We start from the raw sequence: 27,700 nt of genomic DNA, 5'->3' as shown, positions 1-27,700 counted from the left end.
ATTCATAATTACACGTGTTGCCGCATTTGTGCACTATAACCTCGCTTAATTAGTGCAACGGCGAACAAATTAGTTGAGGAAAACCAACCATCGTTTTAGCCCGCTTTATGGAACAATTAAACAATTTGCAATAAAAAGGAAAATTAAATCCGCCACCACAGCCTAGAATTTTTTTTGTCGGCCATTATCCACGTTGTGTAACTAACGTTACATTAAGCCACCACAACCACCTCGAAAAAATAGAACTTTCTGGAACTTTTTGCCAGCATTCCCGTTTGCGACACAATAGAAGGAAGCCACAACTCACAGAACCACCTTCACACAAAAGCATCCATTAACAACATTGTGATTGCCGCCATTTTATACACAATTTCAATCTGCATTAGAGAGGAGATGTTAATCCAAATTAAGGGTAATGCCTACCCTCCAACTGTAAGTACGCAATATAACACACAGATATAGTCGGTGCAACCATCCTGCTCCTTCCTGGTAACCCATACCAACCAGTTACAGACCGGGAGGTGTGGGGCCAGTCTTTTTTTTTTTTTGCTGTTTTCCTCGACGGTGAAGCCGAGTAGTCATCTTTATATTTTGGAAACCAGTTCCTACATCCAGCCCTCGACGTCAGCAGAGCAAATTATTTATTTCTTTCTCTTTTTAAGTATTCTCTTGGCATTGCACTTTGTATGCACACATACATAGCCATAGCCCTGTATGTATGTGTATAAGAAATTAATGTTGTTGTTGGACCTGTAACGGTTCGTCTCCGCGTGCAAAAAAGAAGATGAAGATAATCATGAAAGCTTTGCAATAACGGTTATTTCCTACAATAGTGATTCTTGTGGATGGATATTTCGAAGTTTTTTTCTGTTATTTGGTTAAATAATTTCGAGTGCGACTTTTCTTAAGCAAACAAAAGAACCTACAACAGATTTCTCCTATCTTTGGAAACTTCGTTTAAAACTCCGCGCCTTCTGATAAAAAGCATTTAAGAAATTTTTATACGTCGAGACTACGTTGCAGGTCGACAGATTGTGATTATCGTATACCGTACAAATTTATTGGATGTTTTTATTGAATTTCGATCTTTAAGAATATTATGTTTACGATCCATAAACATCATCTTTATTTATAAATCATATCAATCGCATACCTCTGTTAAAATATACGCATATATAGACATATGTATACCCAATTTTAAGAATCTTTTCGACGTTAAATTGACCTGTGATCAACCGAAACAGTAAATGATACTTTTTTTTTGTTGATGCGGACATTTCCGATTTTTTTTTTGTTTATATCGCATATGGTATATATATGCATATGTTCTAATTGATAATTTTACCTGGTAATTATATAATGTCAATCCCATTACTTTGATCTCCGTCCATCTATCCTTACTGGATATTTACCTCATAATTTTATCCCCTGAGCTCATTAGGTAAAAAAATTGAGGGTAGTATTGAATATTTTGGTGCACAGTGGCACGAATGGGAATGACATGCAAAAACAAATTTGAATTTTGTATGTATTTCTGAACTGAATATAAATTGAATTGTTTTAATCGATTTTAAACTTATTATCAGTTAGATAATAATTGAATAGTGATTTACTATAAGACTACTTCTAAGCATTTATTGATTGTTCTTATTATAACGAATAGTTATAAATAAACATGTTTTGAATTTTGAAATTAATCATCATGAGGTTCTAATTGAACATTATAAGGTAAGGTAAAGGTAAGGGTCAGCCAAGCCAAATTATTGGGAGTCATCATCATCGATGAGACTCATTGGGGATTTTGTAGAAAATCCATTGGGAGGGCAAGGTAACCCAACAAACACCTTGGGTACCCATATCAACAACAACAACATCATATCATTTTTTTGAAATAAAGCATCCTGTTTGTGATTGTGAATTAATAATGAATCAATTTTGTTTATGGCTAGTCAGGAGTGGCCACTGAGCTAGACCGAATTTCTTCAATGGCAAGTGTATACCAGCGACATCTTGGTATGCCTCATTCCCCCTTTACACTTCCGTCCTAGTTACATAACAAAATTGTTTTTCATGTTCACAAACATAAATCAACAAACAACTAAAAACAGATGATTGACTGTTTTCAGGTAGAAGAAGCATTGCATTCCAGCAAGAATTTGCAGACTCTCAGTGAAAGAACTGTCAAAATGTCTCTCTCGAATCGCTCTCTTTTGCTGGTTTTTTGTGTTAACAGACGACTTCCAGCAACAATTGGTACAAGTTGTTACAAATTTTAGGGTAACCAGACAGACCTATTGTTATATGCATCACCATGGTACAAATACACAGGTAGCCGCATCGGCAATTGTTGGTAACATAAGATGTCAAAATTTGACATCAATTCAATGCAATTGACACATTATGTTACCATCAGCTGGCTTGATAATGCTACCTGTATTATTGTACCATGTGCATCACTAGTATACACAAACATTGTTTTGAAATTTCTCTCTCTCTCTCTTTAATTTTGAAAATAGAAACATATAAAAATATATTGAAAATACAAAATTGTTCAGAATTTATGGAAAAAATGAATGAAATGTGTGTAGTTAAATATAGAAGATACATTTGAAGGAAAGTCTATTGCTTTTCCTATTCATTTAATGTATATTTTATGTGTTTTCGGTTCAAATTTTCGTGAAAACAAGGAAACAAAAATGAAGGACATTTTGTTAATGTTTCTGTTAATTACGAATGGTGTCGTTGAAACGGGTTAATTCGTGTACGTCGTTCGACAGGCGAACAACGTAATTGAAACGCTCGTGTGAACATGACATAACAAATGAGAGAATTTATCAAAAAATTAATTATGACATGTCTAAATTCAAAATTGAAAAATTTGTTGAAAACACAAAAATTTTTAGAAAAAAGATGAATGAAAATTAATGAACTAAATTTTTTATATAGATGCAGAAGGAAGAAGATTGTGTTTCCTTCTTAATTCCACACACATTTCTTGTCCACTAGTCCAAAATCGCGAAAAAAAATCAGAAACAAAAATTACACAAATAACTGAAAGTCTGTATACAAAAAACATTGTTTTGGCATGTCTCTCTCTTTAATTTTGAAAATAGAAACATATAAAAATATATTGAAAACACAAAATTATTCAGAATTTATGGAAAAAATGAATGAAAAGTGTTTAGTTAAATATAAAAGATACATTTGAACATGGTATAAGTATAGGGGGATGGGGACTTTCTCAGATGTGTACTTCGGTACGGAAAACCTCTGACCGTCATTCACTTGGGAGTGACCAGAGGCGACTCATTTGTTGAATTTTCCAAGCAGCTCACAACTTCCGATTTTTAATCAAGTATTCCCTGGAAATATCGCACAGGCAGCCGTCAGTCGATAGCTAAAGTGAGAAGGCGACCCGGCCTAGAGGGTTTGTTGGCAGCCCCAACACTAGGATCGGATGCTGTGGCCCAATCAGCCGCACATCTTAAAAAAAAACTTGATTACAGAAACGTTAACAAATTCAAATAACAGCCCTATGATGACGACCCTTGCTTTCAAGAAACGGATTATGATTGGTACATGGAACGTGAGAACACTCTCTGAACCATCTAGATTGGAACAAGCATGTCGTGAAATGGATACTTACAAGCTATCTGTTCTTGGCTTAAGTGAAGTAAGATGACCTAAAAGTGGGCCTCCCTTCGAGACATCCTCTGGCTTCAAACTCCTATTCTCTGGAAATGATAGTAACCGTATCAATGGAGTTGGAATACTTTTAACGCCTAAAACTAGCAATTGTCTCATCGACTACAAACCCATTTCAGACCGTATTATAGTAGCTAGGCTGAACTCACGATTTCGGAAGATTGCTATAATACAATGTTATGCCCCTACGGAACCAGATGATGAATCTGTGAAAGATGATTTCTATTCCCAGCTTGACGCTACCATAAGCTCACTCCCAGGCGGCGACATTAAAATTCTCATGGGTGATTTTAATGCCAAAGTTGGTAATACTAATGCCGGCATAGAAGCAGTAATGGGAACAAATGGTTTATGCAGTCAAAAAAACGATAATGGAGACAGACTCATAGACTTTTGTGCACGGCATAATTTCTACATTGGTGGTACCAAGTTCATCCACAAAAATATCCACAAATATACATGGCAATCTCCAGACGGAAGGACAAGAAACCAGATTGACCATATTATAATAAGTAACCTGTTTGTGGGTTCTTTAATGGATGTGAGGACAAGGCGCGGTGCGGACATCGATAGCGACCATCAGCTCTTGGTAGGAGTCTTTCGCCTTCGGCCAGCTGCAATTCAAAAGACAAAAAAAGGGTCGCAAATATAACATTAACCGTTTGCAAAATCAGAGTACTGTCGAAGCATACAACACCGCACTGAGTACAGAACTAAACAACGGAGGACGACGTGATGGCTCATGGCAGACGATAGTCGATGCATGTAACAGAAGTGCACAGACCGTACTTGGCCGCGCTGTTAATAGAAGAAAGCCGTGGATAACTGACACAACATGGGCCGAAATTCAAAAACGGAAAAATCAAAAAAATCGTATTGAAGCAGCGCAGACTAACGAGGAAAGGACCGTAGCAAAGTTTGAATATAGAATAACAGCAAACAATGTTAAAAAACTTGCGCGCTTAGACAGTGAAGTATACTTTAACAAAATCGCAGATGAAGCTGAACAAGCATCGAATGTTGGGAACATGCGCCAAGTATATGTAACAATAAAAAAACTAAGTGGCAACAACATAAGAAGTACTGCATCGATCAGAGACAAAAACGGAGCCGAACTCACAACATCAGACGAACAACTTAATCGATGGTGTGAATTCTTCTCCGAAAATTCCACAACATCCCAAAACTACCAGCCACTCCCAACACCCTCAAGACGAAACCAAAGACGGGACATCGCAACCCACCCACCAACTCGGGATGAAATAAAATCAGCTCTTGAGTCTCTGAGAAATGGTAAATCCAGTGGCCCTGATAACATACCAGCTGAACTGCTAAAATATGGCGCTCCATCACTAGTAGATGCCCTTTTTCCTATTATACGCACTGCATGGACAACATCGAAAATTCAAGACGCATGGAAAGAAGGAGTCATAATTACAATTCCCAAAAAAGGTGATTTGAAGGAATGTAAGAATTGGCGAGGCATCACTTTACTCAACTCTATTGCAAAACTCATGGCATCGCTACTGCTAAACCGGATACGCCCAGCTGTGGAATCAATACTGCGATGCGAACAGGCAGGGTTTCGCACCGGCAGATCTTGCGCCGACCATATCAACACACTTCGAATTATCATCGAGCAATCAAAGGAGTACAATGCACATCTCTACTTACTTTTCGTCGACTTTGAAAGAGCATTCGACACCATATCACGTGATGCACTGTGGGAAATCCTTTCCCTAAATGGTATTCCGGACAAAATAATACTCCTCATTCGTGAACTCTACAGAAATTCGACATGCCGTGTGCGTTTTAATACAGCAGAAAGTTCACCCTTTATGACTACAGCCGGAGTTAAACAGGGATGCATTTTGTCACCAACGTTATTCCTGTTAATGCTGGACTTTGTTATGAACAAAACAAACAGCGAGGCCCCATGTGGCATACGGTGGAACCTCAACAATCGCCTACCGTTTTGAAGACATCCAAAAAATACTAAATAGGCTTATTATCAATGCATCTAGTATAGGCCTCAAAATTAACATCAAAAAGACAAAACTTATGCGAATCGGGACCAGTGTTACAACACCACTAACCGTTAATGGCATTAACATCGAAGACGTCAATACATTTTGCTACCTCGGAAGCGTCATATCTGCAAATGGTGGCTCTGAAGACGACATTGTGGCCCGTATAAACAAAGCCAGAGCAGCTTTCCAAGCCCTACCTAAAACATGGCGATCTAATAACATTAGTCGCAAAACAAAATTACGCATTTTCGACAGCAGCGTGAAATCAGTGTTGCTATATGGCTCATCAACGTGGGGTACCACCCAGTCGAATATGAAAAAGCTCCAAACGTTCATAAATGGCTGCCTTAAACGTATCCTCCACATATACTGGCCGAATGTAATATCAACTAATGAGCTGCTCACTATTACAAATAATATCCCAGTCGAGGAGGAAATCAAGAAACGAAAATGGACTTGGATTGGACACATTTTAAGGCGTCCCGATAATGACATCACGAAGTCAGCTTTGCAGTGGAATCCTCAGGGACACCGAAGACCAGGTCGACCCCGAATGACGTGGATCAGATGCGTTAAGAGAGAATACGAAGCCCTCAACAAGACATGGAATCAAGTCAAAAGTATCGCTAACGATAGAAGAAGATGGAGAGAATTTGTTACCGCCCTATGTTCTACATGAACTTTATTTGTTATGATATGTTCATATTATTTTGTATCACATTTCTTTAACAAATAAAACAGGACATATATATATATATATAAGTATAGAGGTAGATTTAAATGAAAAAATCTATAGAACCCTTGTTTTTCCTGAATTCCTAAAACTTCAAAATTAAGCAACAAGTGGGTTTGTTTACAACACCAATTTTGAGCATTTTATAAAAATCGCGAAAAATGAATGAAGGACCAATGTTTCTCCGCATAATCAAGTTGTGGATATGATAAAATGTTTGTTTCAATGATAACCTGACGAATTATTTCCATACAAATGTTCCAAAAATAATTTTAAAAATCATTGAATTCGATTGTTTTTAAAATTGTTTGGCATATTATTCAAACACCACACACACATACACAGTTTGTGTATATTGTTTTGAAGTTTTAGGAATACTCGAATGAAAAAACTTAAATTGACATAAAGCTTTGGCTAACCTTTCTTATTAAACCATGCATTTGAAGGAAAGTCTATTGCTTTTCCTGTTCATTTAATGTATATTTTATGTGTTTCGGTTCAAATTTACGTGGAAACAAGGAAACAAAAATGAAAGAAATTTTGTTTATGTTTTGGGTAATTACGAATAGTGTCGTGGAAACGGGTTTATTCGTGTACGTCGTTCGACAGGCGAACAACGTAATGCTTGGTTTACATTTACGAAATCCATTCGATTTCAACTGTCAAATCCATAGGTTAAACGTCAAATGAAATCCAGATGAGATTTTTCTTATTATTTTAAAAATCTTGGAAAAAGGTCAATTAACAACCAATTATTAACAAACTAAAGAAAATACTTAAAACTAAACAATTCTATAACTTAAAGCTAAACAAAGTTTAAAACCAAACAAATATAGTCTTGGAACTCAGCGAATTGGAGCCAAACCACCGCCCATCCAGTCCAACGGGGGAGGCGCAGTTAAGCTTTGCCCGTCCGGCAGGCCCTGGTATCGTCCCCAATTGACCACTTACACCCATATTCCAGGTAATTTTTACTCACCTTGCATTGGTGGACAGGTACACAACCATGGTAGAACAAGAAAAGGTAGCAGCAATACCCAGCTGACTGAACTGGGTTGTAGTGTTAGTGTCAAATTCCATTCGACATTTTATGTATTTATTTCTATGTTCGATGTATATTAGGGATATATATTTTTGAAGAACAAATTTATTCGTCAGAAAAAAAACTATTTCCCATAAAGACGGCTTCATATCATTGACATGTAACCTCCTCCAGGTCCGAACGACATGCCGCACACTAAAACATCGCTTATAGAGGCGGTACAATATTTGTTAATATGTGTGGTATTTTGTTAAACTTGAAAAGAATAAAGCCCTAATAAACATGTGTTTTTTTGTTTTCAAAAGCAAATGATTGAAACATCTTCTCTTTTTTCAATGAATTACCAGCGACCCGAAACATTTTTGCAAGTATTCTACTTTCTGCGAGAAATTATGCATTTAGTGGAATGATATGGAAACATTCAAATTGAAAATCTAACGAGTTTTCATTCATGTTTTCCAAAATATTCAATCAAATGTGAAAAAATATTAGTTTTTTAAATTCCAATAATTTATAGACATTTCCTTGTTTTGTTTACATTTACGTTGACACTAAGGTTTACAAACAAAAACAAATTCCTTTGTGGTTGTTGTTCGAGTTGTATTTGTTGTAGTATTAACTTTACCTTGTATTTGTTCTACCATGGTACACAACGTTGAATTGAGCTCATTTCAGGGTTAGGTGACCTAGTTTTGCTTTGCTCGTCGTTTTAAAGTGTAATCGACAGTCATCCTTTTGATTGTCTTTTCCTGGAATTAAAAAGAAAATACATACATACATTAATTTTAATCCGGAATATAATTATAATCAAAACTTTAACTATACATACTTACCTACATATTGGGGTCATCCTCAGCTGCCTCAGCATTCCATACATTTTTGCTCCTTTATTCTTTATCTATGTCAAGACCGGTATGATTTCTTTCTTTTGGTCAACCAAAAAGTCTGCGAGTGGCAAGAATCACCCCTCATCCGGCGAGCCATAGCCGCGCAAAACGCCAGCATACCGGCAACGCCACTCGAAAACGAAACATTTGCGATTTTTCGTTCGTTTTACGAACATCGGTTGTTACAAAATGGCGCCCAGAACATAGGACCAGAAATATGTCTTGTAGTTTTAATAGTTTTAGGAATAGATAACTTTTTTTCGTTCATCTTCAGTTAGTCCCGTCTAGGTTATTTAAGAGTCCCTGACGCGTTGCTATAGTGGAAGTCCGGGAAAGTGTCATCTGTTCCAGTTTTAGTCAATATGATTGGGTCATCTTTCACTATTGTCTTAGTTGTTAGGGTTAGCTCGTATAACATCTAATCGTACTAGTCGTTAGGAAACCTTTCATCTTGCATTTTATTTAACTTTTTTAGTCTAGTGTTTAATAGCCAATAACAACATTTGCCGATTCTCCATGTTTAGCCATCCTCATTCGAGAAGAACCATATAATTGAGCCATAGCGAGCTTGTAGTAGTGCTGCTGCTTGAATAGGAATGGTGAAGATTGGGTGATTTTGCAAGTGTTGGCAAATTCCCCTTATGCTTGGTTCATATTTACGAAATCCACTCGATTTCAACTGTCAATTCCATAGCTCAAACGTCAAATGAAATCTCATCTGGATTTCATTTGACGTTTACCCTATGGATTTGACAGTTGAAATCGAGTGGATTTCGTAAATGTAAACCAAGCATAAGGGGAATTTGCCAACACTTGCAAAATCACCCAATCTTCACCATTCCTATTCAAGCAAACAAAAACATATAAAGAGGCAAGTTTAAAAGAGAACGAGAAAAATTGCCGCAAGAAAAATCGTTTAATGTAAATCGGGACTAAGGATACAATTTTAAATATTTACAGAGTAGGATATTTAGAATTGAAAATAGACAATATCGGGCCACGTTCCGTAATATCGCCATGTAAAATTTATTGAAGTATATTGATGTTTTTAATCATACAGGTCCACGTTATGGTTTATCGCAGAATTTTACAACCACCAAGAATTGCCGTTGTCTTTGCTATAGCAAGATTTTCACTATTTCGATGATCTTAGCCTAATTTTTAAGAATATCGGCTGTCGTTGTCGTTGATATGTTTCCAAATGAAAACATTAAGAAAAATTTAACAGTTTTGGAGATATGGTGCGAAATGTGTACAAATTATGGAATTTTTAGATATATTATAAAATTTTTTTTTTTTTTATTTCTCCAAATATTTTATTTTGGCCCTTATCTACAAATTTGCTGCAAAGGTCAGAAGAAGATTTGCATTGGTTTCAGAGATATAGCCCCGAGTTGTTTAAAAAGTCGATATTTAACAATGTTTAGATGGGGCCATAAAATCCAAGCTGTATCTGACTCAACAAAACGGAACTAGGGTTTTTGTACTTTGGGTCTGTTCTTTCAAAAAATCCTCACTTCAAATTATTTGCACAAGATTAGCTTAAAAATGTTGCACAGCTTTATTTACCGAAAGAGATAGATTCTGATACCAGGATTATTTTTACTTTTAATATTATGTTACAAAAGAAGCGTTATAATTTGTTTTCTTAATTGTACGATTAGAAGTTTTTGGACTCGATGACAAACACTTTGATGGACTTAATGAACCCCACATAATTATTCACTAATAATTATTTGAGAGACACTCCTATCGATAGTTACCGCGCCCATAAGCTTTTTAGTTGGCCAACGTAGTATTTAGAGCTTTGTCAGGAAGCATAAACTTGTCCACAAAAAGTAGGATATTGCTGTAAACAAGACTTCAAAATGTCCAAAGAATCATCGAACAGTCTTTAAACTGCAGTTATGCTAGACTTGTATAAGAGACCTGAAGATGTTGTCCAAACATATTCTCTTGATGTACTTTTGGAAGTAATCTTGCGAACCATATTAGGTTCGATTTTAGAATCGGTTAGTCCCTTCGACCATTTTAGTGAACATTTTTGAACTTTTATGGCGGAGGTACCGATATGACTTAAATTTAATTTGGACAAAGCATTACGAGATCCATAACTTGGACCGAGAGTTATCATGAGTTCCAACCTGCCAGACAAACAGAGATACAGACGGACTGACGGTGGTAAGTACTTCCATCTTGGCTGAAACGAATATCGTCCAAACATATGTGAAGTCTTAAATCATTATGATATCTATACGATACAATCCCAGTGTATATCGACACCTCCAAATAATAGTATGCTAAGTCGACTTAGCATGTTTTCAAGTTCTTTACATTTTTATAATTAACGTCCTTTAACTTAAATTCTGTCAAATTTTGGTAATGATCGGACAATCCGAACAGAAGTTATTAACAAATATTTACTTAGCATAGTACTGAAGGTCAAAGAAATTTCCAAACTTTTAGAGCTTGTTCTGCAAAACTCGCTTTTCAGAATTAGCAAACTATTATTTGGAGGTGTCGAACGTCCTTTAACATAAATTCTGTCTAATTTTGGTAATTATCGGTCAATCTGAACAGAAGTTATAAACAAATATTAACTTAGCATAGTACTGAAGTTCAAAAAAAAATTCCAAACTTTGAGAGCTTCTCCTGCAAAACTCACTTTTTAGACTTAGAATACTATTATTTGGAGGTGTCGATATAATCTCGTAATCTAAAGTCTGAGTTTACAATTATAATCATTTGTCTTCATTATTTGTTCATACTGTTTAGCAGCAAATTTGTCTAAAACAGAATAACAAAATTTTGGCGATGGCAGTAAAACAAATTTCTAATTGGCTTTCAATATGTAGTCCACGAAGGACCGACCCTTCATACATTTTATTCAATAGATTTTTTTTTATATATTTCCATTCCCACAACACTGAACTCGTTATTTTTTTATAACCGGATGAGTTTTAAGCCTCCAGAGCTCTATACAGTTCGAATAAATAATAAACATGGGGTATATTCATTAAGGAATTAGCATTTGATAGTGATATGATATGACATAAAGAAGTAATTCAGATTTCATTGGAAGTTTCTCTCAAAAAGAGCTTACAAACAAAAATTTTTAATATATTTTCTTACAAAACTTGTTAATGATGTACATTTTCTGTTCAGAAACTTAAGAAAATATAAGTTTTAATTTGAAATCTTCAAATATACAAACAATTTTATGAGAAGAAAATATAATAACTAGTTCCAGTAGCTTAAACAATTTTTGTTCGACCAAACCCCCCTGCGTACGTCCCTGCCATGAATCGCAGAAGCCACCAGACGCTCAATGTTAGTGGGCAATGACCCCATGGACCATTTGTCCCCTCGGGTAGGTGGACGATGCAAAATGAAGCTGCCCAAGCACAAGCTCGTGCGTCCTTGGAGTCAGCTATCCTCACTTCACAGGCGTTGGCGTCGGGCTTAAGGTCTCAGCAGGCACAATCGAACCTACCAACAGGCTTTCCACCACAGATACCAGGGCCAGCTCCAGTTCTCTATCCGCAGATACCGGCGACAGATGCGCCATCAGCACCCAATCCTGCTCCAATTGGCTTACCGCCGCAAATACCACGACCAGCTCCTTTCCACTATCCGCCGAGAGCACGACCGGCCCCAGTTCCCTACCCACAGATGCCAGCGACCGACAATCCACCAGCACCCAATCCCGTACCAGTGGGTCCTTTTCCCCATCCGCCGCCAAACTTCTGAGCCAATGGCGTACCAAAACGGCTGCCACCGTATTTAAATGAGCCTACGCCAGCTATAGGAGGATCAAATCCCACCACCCAGGCGACAGAAAGAGGGCGTTTTAGTTAGGATAAATTGGGAGTACGATTTGATGGAACCGATAAAACGATGAACGTGCAAGAGTTCATATTTCGAGTAGGGGAGCTGAAGCGAGACTACATTTGCCCCGAAGAAGAGTTTGTGACAAAATTCCACCAACTGCTAGACAAACCAGCTTTGGACTGGTATTGGAATAGTCATAAAATAACACAGTTTAGAACCTGGAGCGAAATAAAGAATGCTCTGATTGCGCAGTAAAGTCGATACGAGAACGAGTTTCAGATTCAAATGCAAATTCTAAATAGTCGTCAACTACCTCAGGAAAGCTTTGACGAATTCTACAACTCTGTGCTGAAGCTACGCACGCAACAAAAGGTTCCTTACAACGAGCAGGAAATTGTAGAAATTATGAGGGGAAACCTTAAACCAACTCTGGCACAGAATACTTTTGCAGCGCTATTTCGAGATCTGGGCGAGTTCTATAGACAAAATAAACGAACTGAGAACTTGATTGCGAGTCAAAGGCGCAAGCAAGATATGGCACGCCTCAAAGAGTACATTAACTCGACTGGCCAGTAGAGGAAGAGTTACCACAGGACTTGGAAATGGAGTCATCCGGTTACTTTAGTCCGAAAGAGCGAGAAGAACCGTTTGTGCCTGGACGCTCGTAAACTCAACGCCCACACAGAACATTGTCACAGACACTCTATCACGATACGACATGGAGGAAGTTTCACTGGATGTGTCGTCCTTAATTGATTTGGAGTCGCCGGCAAGTTAGAAACTATGTAAAGAATTGCGTCGTATGCAAAGATGCTAAACCTGCCAATACAAGATTGAGGCCTCCTATGGGGGCCGAGATAGTGACCAATAGACCGTTCCAACGGATCTATGTAGATTTTTTAGGGCCCTACCCTAGAACAAAAGGGGGGAGTAGTTTTTTGTTCATTGTGCTAGACCATTTGTCGGAATATGTCCTACTAAAGCTATGGCCAAAGCGAATACTAGCAATGTGGTAAAGTTCTTAATCAGCGAGGTGTTCCACAAATTCGGAACCCCCGAAACCATTGTTTCAGATAATGGTAAACAATTCACCAGCAAAGAATTTGATGACCTAGTGAAAATTTTTGGGATCAATCACGTAAGGGCTGCACTTCACTCTCCTCAAGCAAATGCTTCAGAGAGTGAATCAGTCAATTTTGGCAGCCATCCGTTCATATCTGGGAGAAGACCATTGGTATAAAAACCTTTCTGAAATAGAGTGCTCCCTGAGGTCTTTCGTACATAGTTCGATTGGAGTTACTCCTTACTTTGCACTCTTTGGAGTAAATATGATCACCCATGGCAGCATCTACAAACTAGCCCGGAAGCTGGAACTTCTTGGCGACCCCGAAGTTGTCATGACTGCTCCGTCCGTAAAGCAAGACCTGTCCGAGAAAAAATACGAAATAGTCTGCATCAGGCATACTTAAAAAATGAGAGATCTTACAGATCAAATTCATCCCGGGACAAGAAGTTTAACGTAGAAGTTTTAGACAGAGTGATTTTAAAAGCAATTACAATGCAAAGCTTGACAAGAAATTCTTCAAATGTCGCATTGTCAAACCAGTTTGTCAACCGAATAGTCTGCGAGTGGCAAGAACCACCCTTTAACCGGCGAGCCATAGCCGCGCAAAACGCCAGCATACCGGCAACGCCACTCGAAGACGAAACATTTGCAATTTTTCGTTCATTTTCCGAACATCGGTTGTAATAGTTCGTTTGAGATTACGTTTCTAGAATGCTCTATTTACTTTATTATAGTACGGTTACACTAGATTTTTTTGCCGGGTTAAAACACTTCGAGAGAATTTATTTGACGTTTGCGCTATGGAATTGACATTTGAAATCCAAACCCACTGGGTTAATCCGGCTAAGTGTAACCGGGGTATTACACTTATTCGGAACCGACTTTATTTAATAAACAAAAAGCTTTTCTTTATTTCTTCTTTAACCGATCTCTTCAGTTCGACGTTTAAAAACAACTAATGGATACTTTACACGGTACGTTTTTTTGCATATGAGTTGTCACTTCTCCCATACAAAATGTATATGCAAAGTGACAACTCATATGTAAAAATATACCGTGTAAAGTACCCATAACTCGCTGTTGCTGAATCCACCTCTATTTATCCCAATCCCTTCTTTTTCAGGAATTCTCCAGAAAACAGTTCTGGTAACACCTAGAATCGGTGCAACAAACACACAGACGCACACTCGCTCTAAAGGTGAGAACACAATGAGAAATTCGTGCTTATCCAAGCCTAAATTTCTGTAAAAGATTATTCAGTTACATGAAATTTAGCGTGAAGCAAGCAACAAAAGTCATTGTGTTTCTACCTTAAAGGTTAAAATAATGGACTTTGTTGCTTGCTTGCATTTCTGACATAATAAAAATAAAAGAATGAAGAAGGCCGAGCATATTTCGAACTGGGTTGCCCTTTTCCTTTTTATTCTTTTATCAGAAGCAAGCAAGGCAAGCAGGTAAGGCAGCTTGTTCGAAATTGGCTCGGCCTTTATTATTCTTTTATTTTTGTTATGTCAGAAATGAAGCAGGCAAGTAAGGCCAGTGGGCGAATTAGCTTATGTACCCAATCCTATAAGGGGTGGGTACATAAGCTGCCTCGCCTACTTGCCTTGCTTTGCTGCTTCATTTCTGGCGTTTACACCAGACAATTTGTCTACAAATGCAACTCTGATTTAGAACACATGAATACATTTGTCGTTTGTCCCGGGCACACTAGAGTAATTTCAATGAAATTTAGCCATGAAAGTTCGCATTTTTTGGGAAAAAATCATAATTACAAGAAACTAGTGTCCACGGTTTCATGTGTTCTGCAATTTTGCTTTGTTGCAATATTCGTATGAAACAAACAGACCGTGTTATTTTACATTTTCTTTTACTTTCATGTCAAAATTTCAGTGAAATTACTCTTAGTGTGGCCCGGGACATTGTCTCCCAGCTGTCTATCATTTTTCATAGACAGTAAAGCCGTGCACTGTTACAACAGAATGCAACAGTTTTGATGTTTTTCCATGGTATAAGAATAAAGGTAGTTTCATGCTAACAACTGATTTAAATTTTTTCAAATTTTGAATTTGAAATACATTCATTGTCACTCTGAATTTTACAAAGAATGTTTTGGTCTGTTCCAGAACTGCAAGAATCTACTATTTTTCACTATTTTTTTCGATAACATAAAGGAAAAAATGTTATCGTAGTAAAAAGTAGTAGCTTCTTGCAGGTTCTGGAACAGACATTTTATATATACCTAAATGTGTATGTGTGTGCAAGTGTCAGTTTTTTAATTTGGATTTGATTTTCTAAACGGAAAAGAAAAACTTTTGTTCAAAACATTAAATTTTTCCCGGTCGTATATTTAAAAGGATGATATGGATGTGCACTACGAACAAGAAGTCCTCTTAATACATTTCGTTTTCCACAAAAAAATTGTTAATGTGCGGTCTGTGCAAAATTGGTAAGGAATAGAGTTGGGCAATCTAGTTCCTGGAGCGGATCGATCTTTCTAGTTCCTTTTCCCAAAAGGAACTAGTTCCTTAATATAGTTCCGAGAGCGATATAGTTCAATAAGTCTTTCTCTTTCATTGTTCTTCCTGTTTCCTTCGTTCCAAATAGTTCCGAGACCTATATCGTTCAATGAATCTTTCTCTTTCGTCGTTCTTTTTATTTCCTTTGTTCCTCCAAATAGTTCCGAGAGTGATCGAGAATTTCTTTGGCACTACCTAAACTCGAGCAACTCCGCTTGCAAACAAATCTTTCCCACTGCTATGCGTTCGTTAATTCTCAGCGAAAAAACACATAACTAATTTGTTGGTATTTCATACTACAGCAATAAACAACATCTCGACGGTGCCCGGTGTCACAATTAGGAGGATTAGCGTTTTTTTATTTTGGATGACGACCTCTATTTTGTTTTTCAAAATAGTCAGGCTTAATCCCATAGTCGTTGTTCTAATATTTTATTAAAACAACTATAATTTATTAGTGGCAAAAAATTGGCGATGTTTACCAAGAGGTAAGGCAGGGAAGACTATAGTTTCAGATCCTGACACGCTAAAATAAATGAATAAAGAAGGCCGAGGAAATTTCGAACTGGGTTGCCCTTTTCTTTTTTATTCTTTTATCAGAAGCAAGCAAGGCAACCAGGCGAGGCAGCTTATGTACGCAGGCCTTGAGTACATAAGCTGCCTTGCCTGCTTACCTTGCTTGCTTCTGATAAAAGAATAAAAAATAATAGGGCAACCCAGTTCGAAATTTGCTCTGCCTTCTTTATTCTTTTATTTTTATTATGTCAGAAATGAAGCAGGAAATCAAGGCAATCAGGCAAGGCAGCTTATGTACGCAGGCCTTAACAGCCTGTTTTTTGTAAATGCTTGCCTGAACCGTTCGTAATAAAACGTATACGTTCAAAATGTTGTTCTTGTAAAAATGTACGAACCATTTTTATATTTCAGGGGTTCCGTAATGCTTATTTTGTGAATTTTGCATCTGTACGTAATATGTGTTGCTAGATGACAACCCCGATAAACAGATGACAAACAACAAAGAAGACAAAAAAATAGGTATGTACGATAACTTCGCAAGTAAAAAGTACTTGCAAGTTCTCAGTAACTTCTCTCTTGTTTACTCTCTCGAAGCTAAAAAATCACAACTGAATCTACTTCCTCCTACTATGTTGTTGTTGCCTTCCCATCACTAGTATAGCTTTCGACATGGACTCCAACTCCACTCCATTAAAAATTTCCGTCTCGTGATTTACCGCAAAACTGTCCGTGTTCAGCTTGTATTTATTTATTTTATAACAAATACTTAGGCCTTGTACACACGCTGCGACTTTTGATGCATGCATCACCATTTTCGTACTTGTAGGGTTGCATTTTTTCGTAATATTGTAAGAAGTGTAACAAACAAGTACGATTTTACATACATGTTATTATTGTTGAATGCATGTAGGTAAGTTAGTTTTTTTTTTAAGTTAGTTAAGTTAAACTTTATTGAGACTTCTTCTTATATCGATAACATTGTGTAATGTAAAATGAACTAATGACATGAACACTTAGAACTATAATCGTCTTGTTCTAAAAGCAATCAGATGTTTTGTTACGCTACGTGCTAAGATGACATTGAAAAATAATAACAAAGTATAAAAGTGAAATTGTGAATTTTAAAATAAACAAGACTTGCTCACGGTCTTATCAGATGTCGGACAGAGCGAAATCGTCTGTTGATAAATAATAAATTACTTAAAACTAGATAACAAAAAAATTAACAAGGCTGTAGAAAATAATAGCGAACAGCGAATATAAATAACACCTGATTATGTACGAGGTGGGTATAAAAAAATATCACAAAAGTGTTTTTGTTTCTAAACAACTATTTCATTACATAAAACGAAAGAGCAAAGCCCATTTATATAAAAATATACAGTTTGACAAGTAATTGTTTTCAACTAAGAAAACGAACACTTTTCATGCATTAATTACTAAAAAATTACAAATAGTTGTGATAAAAAGGTCGGGTTTTTTGCAACAATTAGTTGGTCGACTTATTTAAGACCAAATTGAATGGATAAATAAAAAATTAACTCGTTTAGTTCAACAATAATAACCAAAATAATAATTAACATGTAATGCAAGGTGCCAAGAAAATGTTTTCAAAATGTAATTGAGGTTCCAAAATACCCTATGTTTTCGGTAAATACTTAAAAATCATGACATTTTATGAATTTTATTCTTAACAAGGATTAGTTGCTAACAAGTATCAACAATATTAGGCATGGAATATCCCCACTAAGAGGGTTACCATATGGACCAAGGGGGTACCAGATCGTATTACATGTAAACGATGTCCTATTGGTCTCAAACCGGGAATATCTGAAAACTAAGACATTTTATGAGTATTTTTAGTTCACAAGGATGGACTTCCATAAATTACAATAAATATTGCCTACAGAATAGCTCGATCAGGAGGGTTGCCAGATCGACTAAAAAAGTACCAGGCTTTATTAACAGTAAAAGGGACCAACTAGGCCCACAACCACAGGCTACAAGTGGTTCATTCAACTCAAAATTTATTAAGAGATAAGAAAATTGCATGAACCAGTCGAAAATAGCACATTTGGAGACTAATATTCCTTAGAAATTTGTGGGGTGCAGATTTCTACAATTTTCGCAAATGCTTACTATGACCTACTGGAGACATTTCGTGTACTGTGTAGTAATACTGTGACAAAAATTTCTAAGTTACGGGGAAATAATGCTACAGTGTTATCATGGTATACCATCAAAGCCAAAAAACTTACGGGAATTCCTCAATCTGGCTGTTAATAGATAAAATGGATGTCTATAGCAAGCTCAGTATAATTTAGCAATATCTTCCATATGCATTTCTAACCGATTATTGTACTTCTTGGTTATATTTTGGTTTGTTTTAGTGAATATCCTTATCCCTAAATTAAATTTCAGTTAAATAACCACTTTTAAGATCTAATTGTGGGCCTAGGAGGTCCAGTTTACTGTTATTAAGACCTGGCACGTTTTTAGTCGATCTGGCAACCCTACTGATCGAGTTCTGCTGTAGGTAATATTCATTGTAATTGATGTCGTACCATCTTGGTAAACCAAAATACTCATAAAACGTCTTAGTTTTTAGATATTCTTGGCTTGAGACCTATAGGACATTGTTTACCTGCAATATGATCTGATACCCCCTTGGTCCATATGGTAACCCTTTTAGTGGGGATATCCCATGCCTAAGATTGCTGATACTTGTTAGCAACTAATCCTTGTTAAGAATGAAATTCATAAAATGTCATGATTTTTAAGCATTTACGGAAAAAATGGGGTATTTTGGAACCTTAATTACATTTTGAAAACATTTTCTTGGCACCTTGCATTACATGTTAATTATACTTTTGGTTATTATTGTTGAACTAAGCGGGTTATTTTTTATTTATCCATTCAACATGGTCTTAAATAAGTCGACCAACTAATTTTTGCAAAAAAACCGACATTTTTATCACAACTATTTGTAATTTTTTAGTAATTAATGCATGAAAAGTGTTCGTTTTCTCAGTTGAAAACAATTACTTGTCAAACTGTATATGTAAAAAAACGAATTTAACGTAGAAAACTACGAAAACCAGCATACAAACTAGCCTCTATGAGTACTTGGTGTTGTCTTTTTAAAGAACTCAGGTACATTTATAATGTCAGTATCGCTTTCAATGTTTTCGTTTATAACTCCAATAGGGGAGAAATAAACAGAATCTTCCCAAGACGTAAATTTTTCGGAATCGTATAAAGATTTTATCACATCATTATCATGAGTGGCAAGGGACTCAACAAATCTTCTCAGATGTTCAACTGCGTATCTGCAGAATGGCTGGACTCCTGCCGTGTTGTACACGTATGTATTTGAAAATTTCTTAGTCTGCGACTCATAATGTTTGTTTATAGATTTTCTTAGAATCTTTCGCTCGAAGACCTCCAACTCCTTGGCCACTATCGGGGAGATAGCGAACCAGATTGCGAAGCCATAGAGCAGGATGGACCTTATAGCTACCTTGTATAGAAGGATTTTTGTATTTTGAGGCAAGTGTCTGTTACCAAAAAGCGAGGAGAATCTACCAGCAACACGCTTAGCCTTTTGAAGTGCTGCGCGACAGTGTGGATTGAACTTAAACAAGTTATTAAAGTTGACTCCCAAATATTTGATACTGGGAACAAAGGGAATATCGGTGCCATTAAGCGTTAGCTGCAGCAATTTACTCTGGGGAACTACGTTTCTCGGGCACTTTCCTGATGCATTTCTTATGCAGATGGCCGTGCTTTTTGAGGGGTTTATTTTAATACCCCATGTTTTATAATAATTGTCGATGATATGAAGGTGATGAGCAGCCTTGTTCAAAGCGGAGATTGGAGATGAATCATGGGCGTATATTAAACAATCATCTGCATACAGGATGGCTTGCGAGTTTTGTATCAAGTGTGGAAAATCGTAGAGAAACATGTTGAATAAGAATGGTGCCAGTATACTTCCCTGGGGAACACCGCTGCTTATAAAACCATTGGATGACATAGAGCCTTGGATTTGAACTGAGAAACTTCGACCATCAAAGAAACTTCGCATAATTCTGATTAGATATGGATCTATACTCAAATCAATTAATTTGTATAGAATGCCATTATGGGAAACAGAGTCGAATGCCTTCTCAATATCCAGCGAAATTGCGACCGTACATATTTGGTCTCGAAGGTTTCTAGTGATATCACTATGGAACTTTAAGAGTGCATGCTGTGTGGAGTGTAGCTTTTTGAATCCAAACTGGAAATTTGACGTTGGTTCGACAATTAACTCATTTTCAATTTTTTCTTTTAGGATGTGCTCATATAATTTTCCAATGTTGGACAGCAATGAAATTGGACGAAAATCCGAAACCAACTCGCTGTTCGGTTTCTTTTTGATGGGAATTATTTTTGCCAACTTCCATTCCAATGGGAAATAACCGTTGTTAATGCAGTGATTGAACAAACAAGTAAGTAGTTTTATGGTTGAATCCGGGAATCTTCTTATGATAAAGTTAGACACTCCATCCAGACCGCATGATTTCTTATTTTTGATCGAAGAAATTATCCTCTTGACGTTTTCAGAGTCTGTAAAATGAAAACTGTCGTTGTTGGCTAGCGCATTGAAATTGTCATCAAAAGAATAGATGTGTCTTGGTACCGAACCCAGGAAATTAGAGACCTTTGTCGTGAAATCAGAGACAGGACGCTCTGGCGTTCTTTGTGTAAATGTTGAAGAATAGTATTCTTGAAAGTGATTAGCAACATCAATAGGATTGGTAACGATGTTATCATCATGAACAATCCGATTACAAAATGGCATATTGTTTTTTCCTGTAATTTTGTATATTTCCTTAAATGCTGTAGGGCCAGGTTTAATTTTTTCCAATTTACTGCTAAATATTTGAGCTTGCTCGATATTTACAGATTCTTTAATTATAGTTTTCAACAGTTGTATTTGCTTTGACAAAATTTTATACTCACTGCTGTTTCTATTTCCGGTGCGGTGATAAATGACTTTCAGCTCTTTCTGCCATCTATGTTTAATTTTATACATATTTTTGGTTCTCTCAGACGGAGGAAGTTTATCGCCCTTGATTGTTATTTTTTCAGAATGGTGTTCGTGAATTGTCGTAAACACATTATTTAAATTTTTAATAACATTATCGATTTCTTGATTTTCCAGATTTCTATTGGAAGGAGGCATAATGCGCTGTGAAGCCGTATCCAAATCATCACGAAATCTACTCCAGTCCGTGTTTTTGTAGGATGTAAAACATCTTGGTGGTTTTACTATGAAATCCGTCTGCTCAATTTGCAAGGACATTTTTACGGGATAATGATCGGAAAATGATGGTAAAGTATTCAGAACAAAGTTTGGATGAATTCTATTGATAACATTTGTACTCATTAGGAAATGATCAAGATATGATGGACCATTAGGATAGGAAGGCGACGTGTCACACAGGCGAACCACTTCCAATACATTGTCCTCAAGCCACGTGGAGAGAACCCTGCCGTTACCGTTGTCGCAACTATCACCCCACGATGTACTTTTAGAATTAAGATCGCCACCAAGAATAAAAGAATCAAAATTGCTTGAAAACTGAAGTAGCTTGTCTAAATCATTTCTCAGTTGCTGAACGGGATAATTGCATGGGATATAAATGGATCCAACTAACCATTTTTTATGGATACCATTTAAAGTTGAGTCTATTTGGAGAAGAACAGAACAGATTCCAAAATCATTGTTTATTAATTTGTTAAATTGGATGGAGCTTTTCATCGCCACTGCTACTCCTACCGATGTATGGTTTGAAATGAAATTGTAGCCAGGGAGCCTAACTGATTTATATCTACGCAGATGAGTTTCTTGTATGAAACCGATATCTATGTTGTTGGCCAATAGAGTATTGTGAAGGTCAATTTGACGACTTTTATCAACAAGCGACCTGACATTGAACGTTAATATATTTAACGATCTATGGTCCATATTTGACTTTAACCTTATTCAATAAACGCAAGAATTCCGTTTTTGCGTCATCTTTTGACATGGTTGCATAGTTTTTAAGAAATATATTGATTTCTTGTTCTAAGGTAAGCTCCTCAGGTTCCGTGAAATAGCTAGCTAGCTTCAAGAATTCCTCAATCAATGTAGGCTTTGGACTGTGACTGCTTTGAGTGTTATTTTGAGTGTGCAAGCAACTTGCGTATGATTTTCCCTGAGAGATGAATGGCATATTAAGAGCCTTACTTACATTGCTTCTTGCAGTATTTTTCTCTTCAATTGCTTTTTCGACTTGCTTCCGCCGCGCTGCTACATATTTCTTATAAATAGGACAGCCTTTCCAATTTGCAGGATGACCAGACTCTCCACAATTCGCACAAAAGGGATCAACTGAATCGGACCGGATACGTTGGCATTCGCCCGGTTCATGTTTTTGGTCGCACTTCACGCATTTGAATGCCGAATTACAATTACGTGAAAGGTGTCCCCATTTTTGACACCTGTGACACTGTATGACATTTTCTTTCCGTTTAGGTTTTTCCCAAGAAACGGTTTGGTTTTGTAAGAGAGTAATTCGGTTCACATCCCCAATTTTTTTCCCCGGAAGGAGGGCTACTGCATAGAGACCGTTGTCTATGTTTTTCTTTAACGATGTCGGTGTATTAAATTTCGTCACTTTGGACACGGTATCAGGAACCAGCTCGTCAAGTTCCAGTTTAATATCATCGGCGACGGAATCGCCATATATTCCCCGAACAATCACGGAGACCTGTTTTTTATCTTTTGGTGTAAAGGAGTAAGAATGTATATTCTTTTCCTTCAGTATGGCCATCATGGATGAATGTAAGGCAGGGTCAGCAAAATAGAGTTTGCTTTTGTTTTTGTTAATGTTCTTAATTTGGAACGATGACTTGGGAATAGTTGATCTTAATGAAGCAACCAATGAATTAATGTTCACATTGTAAATAAATATTGGCGGACACCATGACTTTACCTTTTTCGTTGGGTGTTGTTGGATTCTCTGCATTTGCGGAACGAGGCTCCGTGACAGGACGATTGCAATTAAAATCGACATCAGCAAGGACTCCTAGGATGCCAAATCTATTTTGGTTGTTATTGCTGTAGTTTACCAGCTTCGATGACAGATCAGAAATGTTTATCGGCGAAACAGCACTTTCCAGCCGCTGACGTTTGCGGTCATTATGATTTGGTTTATCAATGTTCATATGAACATCGCCATTGACTTGAGGTGTCGTTGCTACTTCCTCCTCTATTACATCAAAATTGATGTCGTCTAGCAATGGACCAGACATCTTATATGCAAAAGTTGCAAATAGGATGCCGGCTGAGTGTGAAATTTGTATAAAAACAAATAATGTCTGGATAAATAATTTGCGGTTGAAAAAAATTACGTCTTTAGGGTTCTAAAGTTTGAAAAAGATGCATGTAGGTATAAATTGTTAAACCAAAATTATTGAAACAGGTAAAAATACAAGTGTAAATAACAACAACAATTTTTGGAAAAAACATTGTTAGGTAAAAATGTATTTTCCAACATTCGGGTTATGCTTGGTTTACATTTACGAAATCCACTTGATTTCAACTGTCAATACCATTTCTTAAACGTCAAATGAAATCCAATGGATTTCGGATGAGTTTTCATTTGACGTATACGCAAAGGAATTGACAGTTGAAACCGAGTGGATTTCGTAATGTAAACCAAGCATTATTCCATTCTACGAGATACAGGTAATAAAACTCCGACAATATGGGTGTTCACACAATTATAATTATTGAAATTGAGCAACGAACGGCGTCAATATTAAACCAATCGATTCAAAAAATTAAATTCTTTTTTACTGCAATTCGCATTTTGATGTTTTAAAAACACATTTGGAACACAAGCAATTCAGTTTCAACTATGAAGGCAATACAAAACTAACAACATACTTATCAAATAAAGGAGGAAGTTTAGTCCATTTATTTTTATTACATTCTTTTAAATCCATGATGTACATTAAATAATTTTAACATTCTAAATGGTATTAATAAATTAAATGATTATTTATTTTTATTTATTTATTGAAACATTTTGTAAAGTAAGCCTGAAGGCCAATTAGTTTTACAATATTCATAAGAATAGTTCCTACTCCATAATATAGTAATATAAATAGTGTAGTCATCAAATTTTACATTTCATACATTTCGTACATTTTCATTCCCTCCATCACTACTATTTTTTGCAACACCGCTAAAAAAATGGTGATGCATGCATCAAAAGTCGCAGCGTGTGTACAAGGCCTTAGAAATGTAAACAGTCTTTTTTGTCTTTAGAAAACAAAATGCTGCTGCTGAATAGAGATCAACGACACATCTGCCAGATTTGACGATTTATCGTCATTTTGACGATTTTTTGGCCAAAAATTGATAAATGACGATTTGACGATTTTTACCCAAAAATATGACGATTTTTGGATATTTAGCTAATGCAGTCATAAAAATGTTGTAAAGTATGAACTTGTAAAAACTTAGTTGATTTTAAAAATTAATTGTTAAACAATAATCGTTATTTTCGAACGTAGACATTTTACCAGAATATGTATTTTAGCTTTATGTGTCAGATTTCATCAATGGTTACGATATGTTTGGGTGCATATGCAAAAGAATTTTTAACTAGAACCAAACTGAATTCAACAAGCTAAATATGTATGTATATATCCAGAACCTGCAACAATCTCCTATTTTTTGGTAAATTTATAAAGGAACAAAAAGTCAAAATTTCAACAATAGTAGATTCTGTTCTGAGCAATTAACTGTGTTATATTGAGCTTTGTGCAGACATTTGAAAAGTTTAATAGATTTGGTTTTGAAAATAGTTTTATTGATTTTTCGACATCCTTAACGAACTTTCACATTTTGTCAACAAGAAGGAAAAGCAAAAATTGGATTCAGAATTTCGTGAACTAAAGCTTTTGGATTTTGAGGAAATGTTTGAAAATAATGAAAAGGATTTATTTCGCATTTTAATATATGATTTGAAACGTGTTGATGGTTCACATGTTTTTTTCCTATAATAACAAAATTTTTAAAGAAAATAATGATAGGTATTACCACATTCGCCAACAAATGTTAAACGTGTTTTCAGCCAAGTAAATCTTCACAAAACGAAATATGTATCGAACTTCTTTTCATAAGGATTCAATGTGGAGTTTACTTAACAAAATAAATTGTTTGACACATTGATTAAACACGACTTGTTAAGAATGTTAACTCAAATATTTATTTACAAAATCGTTTAATTAATCATTTAATTTAATACCCATTTGAAGTAAAAATAAGTTCACTAACTCGAATAGCCATTTAATGTTAAAATTATATTTAAATATAACTTAATATTACCATTTTAATTTTTGACGATTTTATGAAATAGATTTGACGATTTTAATTTTAAAAATCGTCATTTTGACGATTTTCCATAAAAATAATCTGGCAGCCCTGATCAACGAATCTGTTTTAGGGATCTCGAAAGCAACTGCTTATAAAAGGTCTGTTCCTTTACTTTTAAAAATGGTAAAAGTGGCAAAATTAGCAAAAGTTGTGAACTGCTCCCATAACAAGTGTATTCTAACATCAAGTAAAGGAACACTTTTCGAGTAAAAAGTGGTAAAACTTGAAGAGCTAAAGGTATGAGCAGAATGAAATACGCCGCTGAATTAGCAGCATTTGAATTAGGTAGTGCTTGGCCTTTAATCTTTGACATGAAACTGAGCGTAAAAAACCGGCGTATTTCATTGTTTCTATCTTAAAGCTTTTTGCCGGTTAATCTTCTTTATGAGGATTTATTTATTTTGGAACTCCTTTCCTTTACCGACCCACCGCAGAAAATTATGAAAAAATTACCACATATAGTGCTTTTTATCCCGATTCCAACCATGTATTGCTTTTGTTGCGGAAATGTATACTTTGGCAACCACGGTGGAAGAAGTATTCAACCATGTCAAAGAAGCGGGGATCTCTGGCAGTGGGCACATCCTTTAGACGGTCAGGAATTTGGTATTCGGCATAGCCACGAGCCTGCAAAGCGGCAGTGGGTAAGGCCTTGACCAATGTAGCCGCTTCTTGGCGAATGGCGGCATGACGTGCCAAATTCTTCAGGTGATACATTTCTCTACTCAAACACACTTCAACTCCTCTCACACACTAAACCAAAATCTCACAGACCTTGGATACTATTTAATCTCCACTGCTTCGGTTGCTCCCAACCGATACCACGAACTGACTGACAAAAATTCCCTTGCAATGTTTAAATTGAATTTTCTATGAATTGCGTGAATATTTTCTTGCTTCGCAGCAGCATTGCCAGATAGAATTTTAAAAAGTTTGTGAGCTGCATACGATTTGTTGGCTGACAAATTTGTTCCGTCGTACGACCATTTATATATACAGTGGGCCATTTGAACTCATAACTAAATTATAATGCCTTTTTCATACTGACGGTAATTCGCTCTCTATTCGTTCTTCGAGCCAAAATTATGAATTTATTACTTAATTTGGCATAAGATGAATGTAGTGGCTGGACTCAGAAAATTCTGAAATCTTGTCCACAGGTAGGTCTTGGAATGCTTATTACTCAAATATATATATCATGTGCGGGAAGTCTGTATTTCCCGAGATATAGGCTTCGAAAATTCCGAAAAACCATATGATTTTTGACAAAAAATTATTTTGAAAAAAAATTATGATCGCGTTAGCCGTGTTTAGTATCTGTCCATAGGAAAAAGTCTTTTATCCTGACAGGAGGCCGGCTATTTTCCACAAAAAATTTAATTTTTGGAAACTTTCTGTGGAAAAAACTCCAAATCCAGACACTACATTCAACTTTCTACAAAATGAAGCACCACTTTCTTTCTTCTGCATCTACGTATATAAAAGGTTTATACCCCGTTTGCACTTAACCGGAATAACCCAGTGGGTTTGGGTTAAATATAAATAAATAATAAAATAAAGGCTTATCTTTCCTTTACCGACCCACCTCAGAAAATTATGAAAATATTAACACGATTCCAAGCATATATTGCTTTTGTTGCGGAAATGTATACTTCCCGAGATATAGGTCTTCAAAGTTCCACAACGGCCCTAGTCTAAGATGTTGGCAAACCACCGCAGAAAATTATTAAAAAATTTAATTTAAAAGAAAATTTTGTTCCCGTTCCCGAGATTTGCACCTGTCCATAGGAGAAAGTCTTAAATCCCGGCCGAAGGCCGGCTATTTAGAGAAAAATATGTAATTTAAAAGAAAATTTTGTTCCCATTCACGAGATTTGCACCTGTCCATAGGAG

The 27,700-nt window shown here is 36.2% G+C and overlaps 1 protein-coding gene across 1 annotated transcript; it reads left to right on the top strand.

Moving 5' to 3' along the window:
* Positions 1 to 3,568: 3,568 nt before the first annotated feature.
* LOC141388895 (uncharacterized) lies at positions 3,569 to 5,684 on the top strand. The gene is made up of 3 exons (XM_073959538.1): positions 3,569 to 3,668; positions 3,825 to 4,036; positions 4,380 to 5,684. Exons 1-3 carry the CDS (start codon positions 3,569 to 3,571, stop codon positions 5,682 to 5,684), a joined length of 1,617 nt encoding a protein of 538 aa, XP_073815639.1.
* The last annotated feature ends 22,016 nt before the right edge of the window (positions 5,685 to 27,700 follow it).

Source organism: Musca autumnalis, unplaced genomic scaffold (assembly GCF_047663935.1).
Source record: "Musca autumnalis isolate F117 unplaced genomic scaffold, ASM4766393v1 scaffold_1, whole genome shotgun sequence".
In the NCBI taxonomy this organism is placed as follows: Eukaryota; Metazoa; Arthropoda; class Insecta; order Diptera; family Muscidae; genus Musca; species Musca autumnalis.
Note: the sequence above shows the minus strand (reverse complement) of the source record. Positions and strands in the feature narration are given on the sequence as shown.

Excerpts from the sequence above, each read along its gene's own strand:
- LOC141388895 (XM_073959538.1), top strand. The coding sequence starts at position 3,569 with ATGATTGGTACATGGAACGTGAGAACACTCTCTGAACCATCTAGATTG. Across the intron at positions 3,669-3,824 it reads GCTATCTGTTCTTGGCTTAA|ACCGTATTATAGTAGCTAGG; the intron begins GTGAAGTAAGAT and ends AACCCATTTCAG. Across the intron at positions 4,037-4,379 it reads CTAATGCCGGCATAGAAGCA|AGTACTGTCGAAGCATACAA; the intron begins GTAATGGGAACA and ends TTGCAAAATCAG.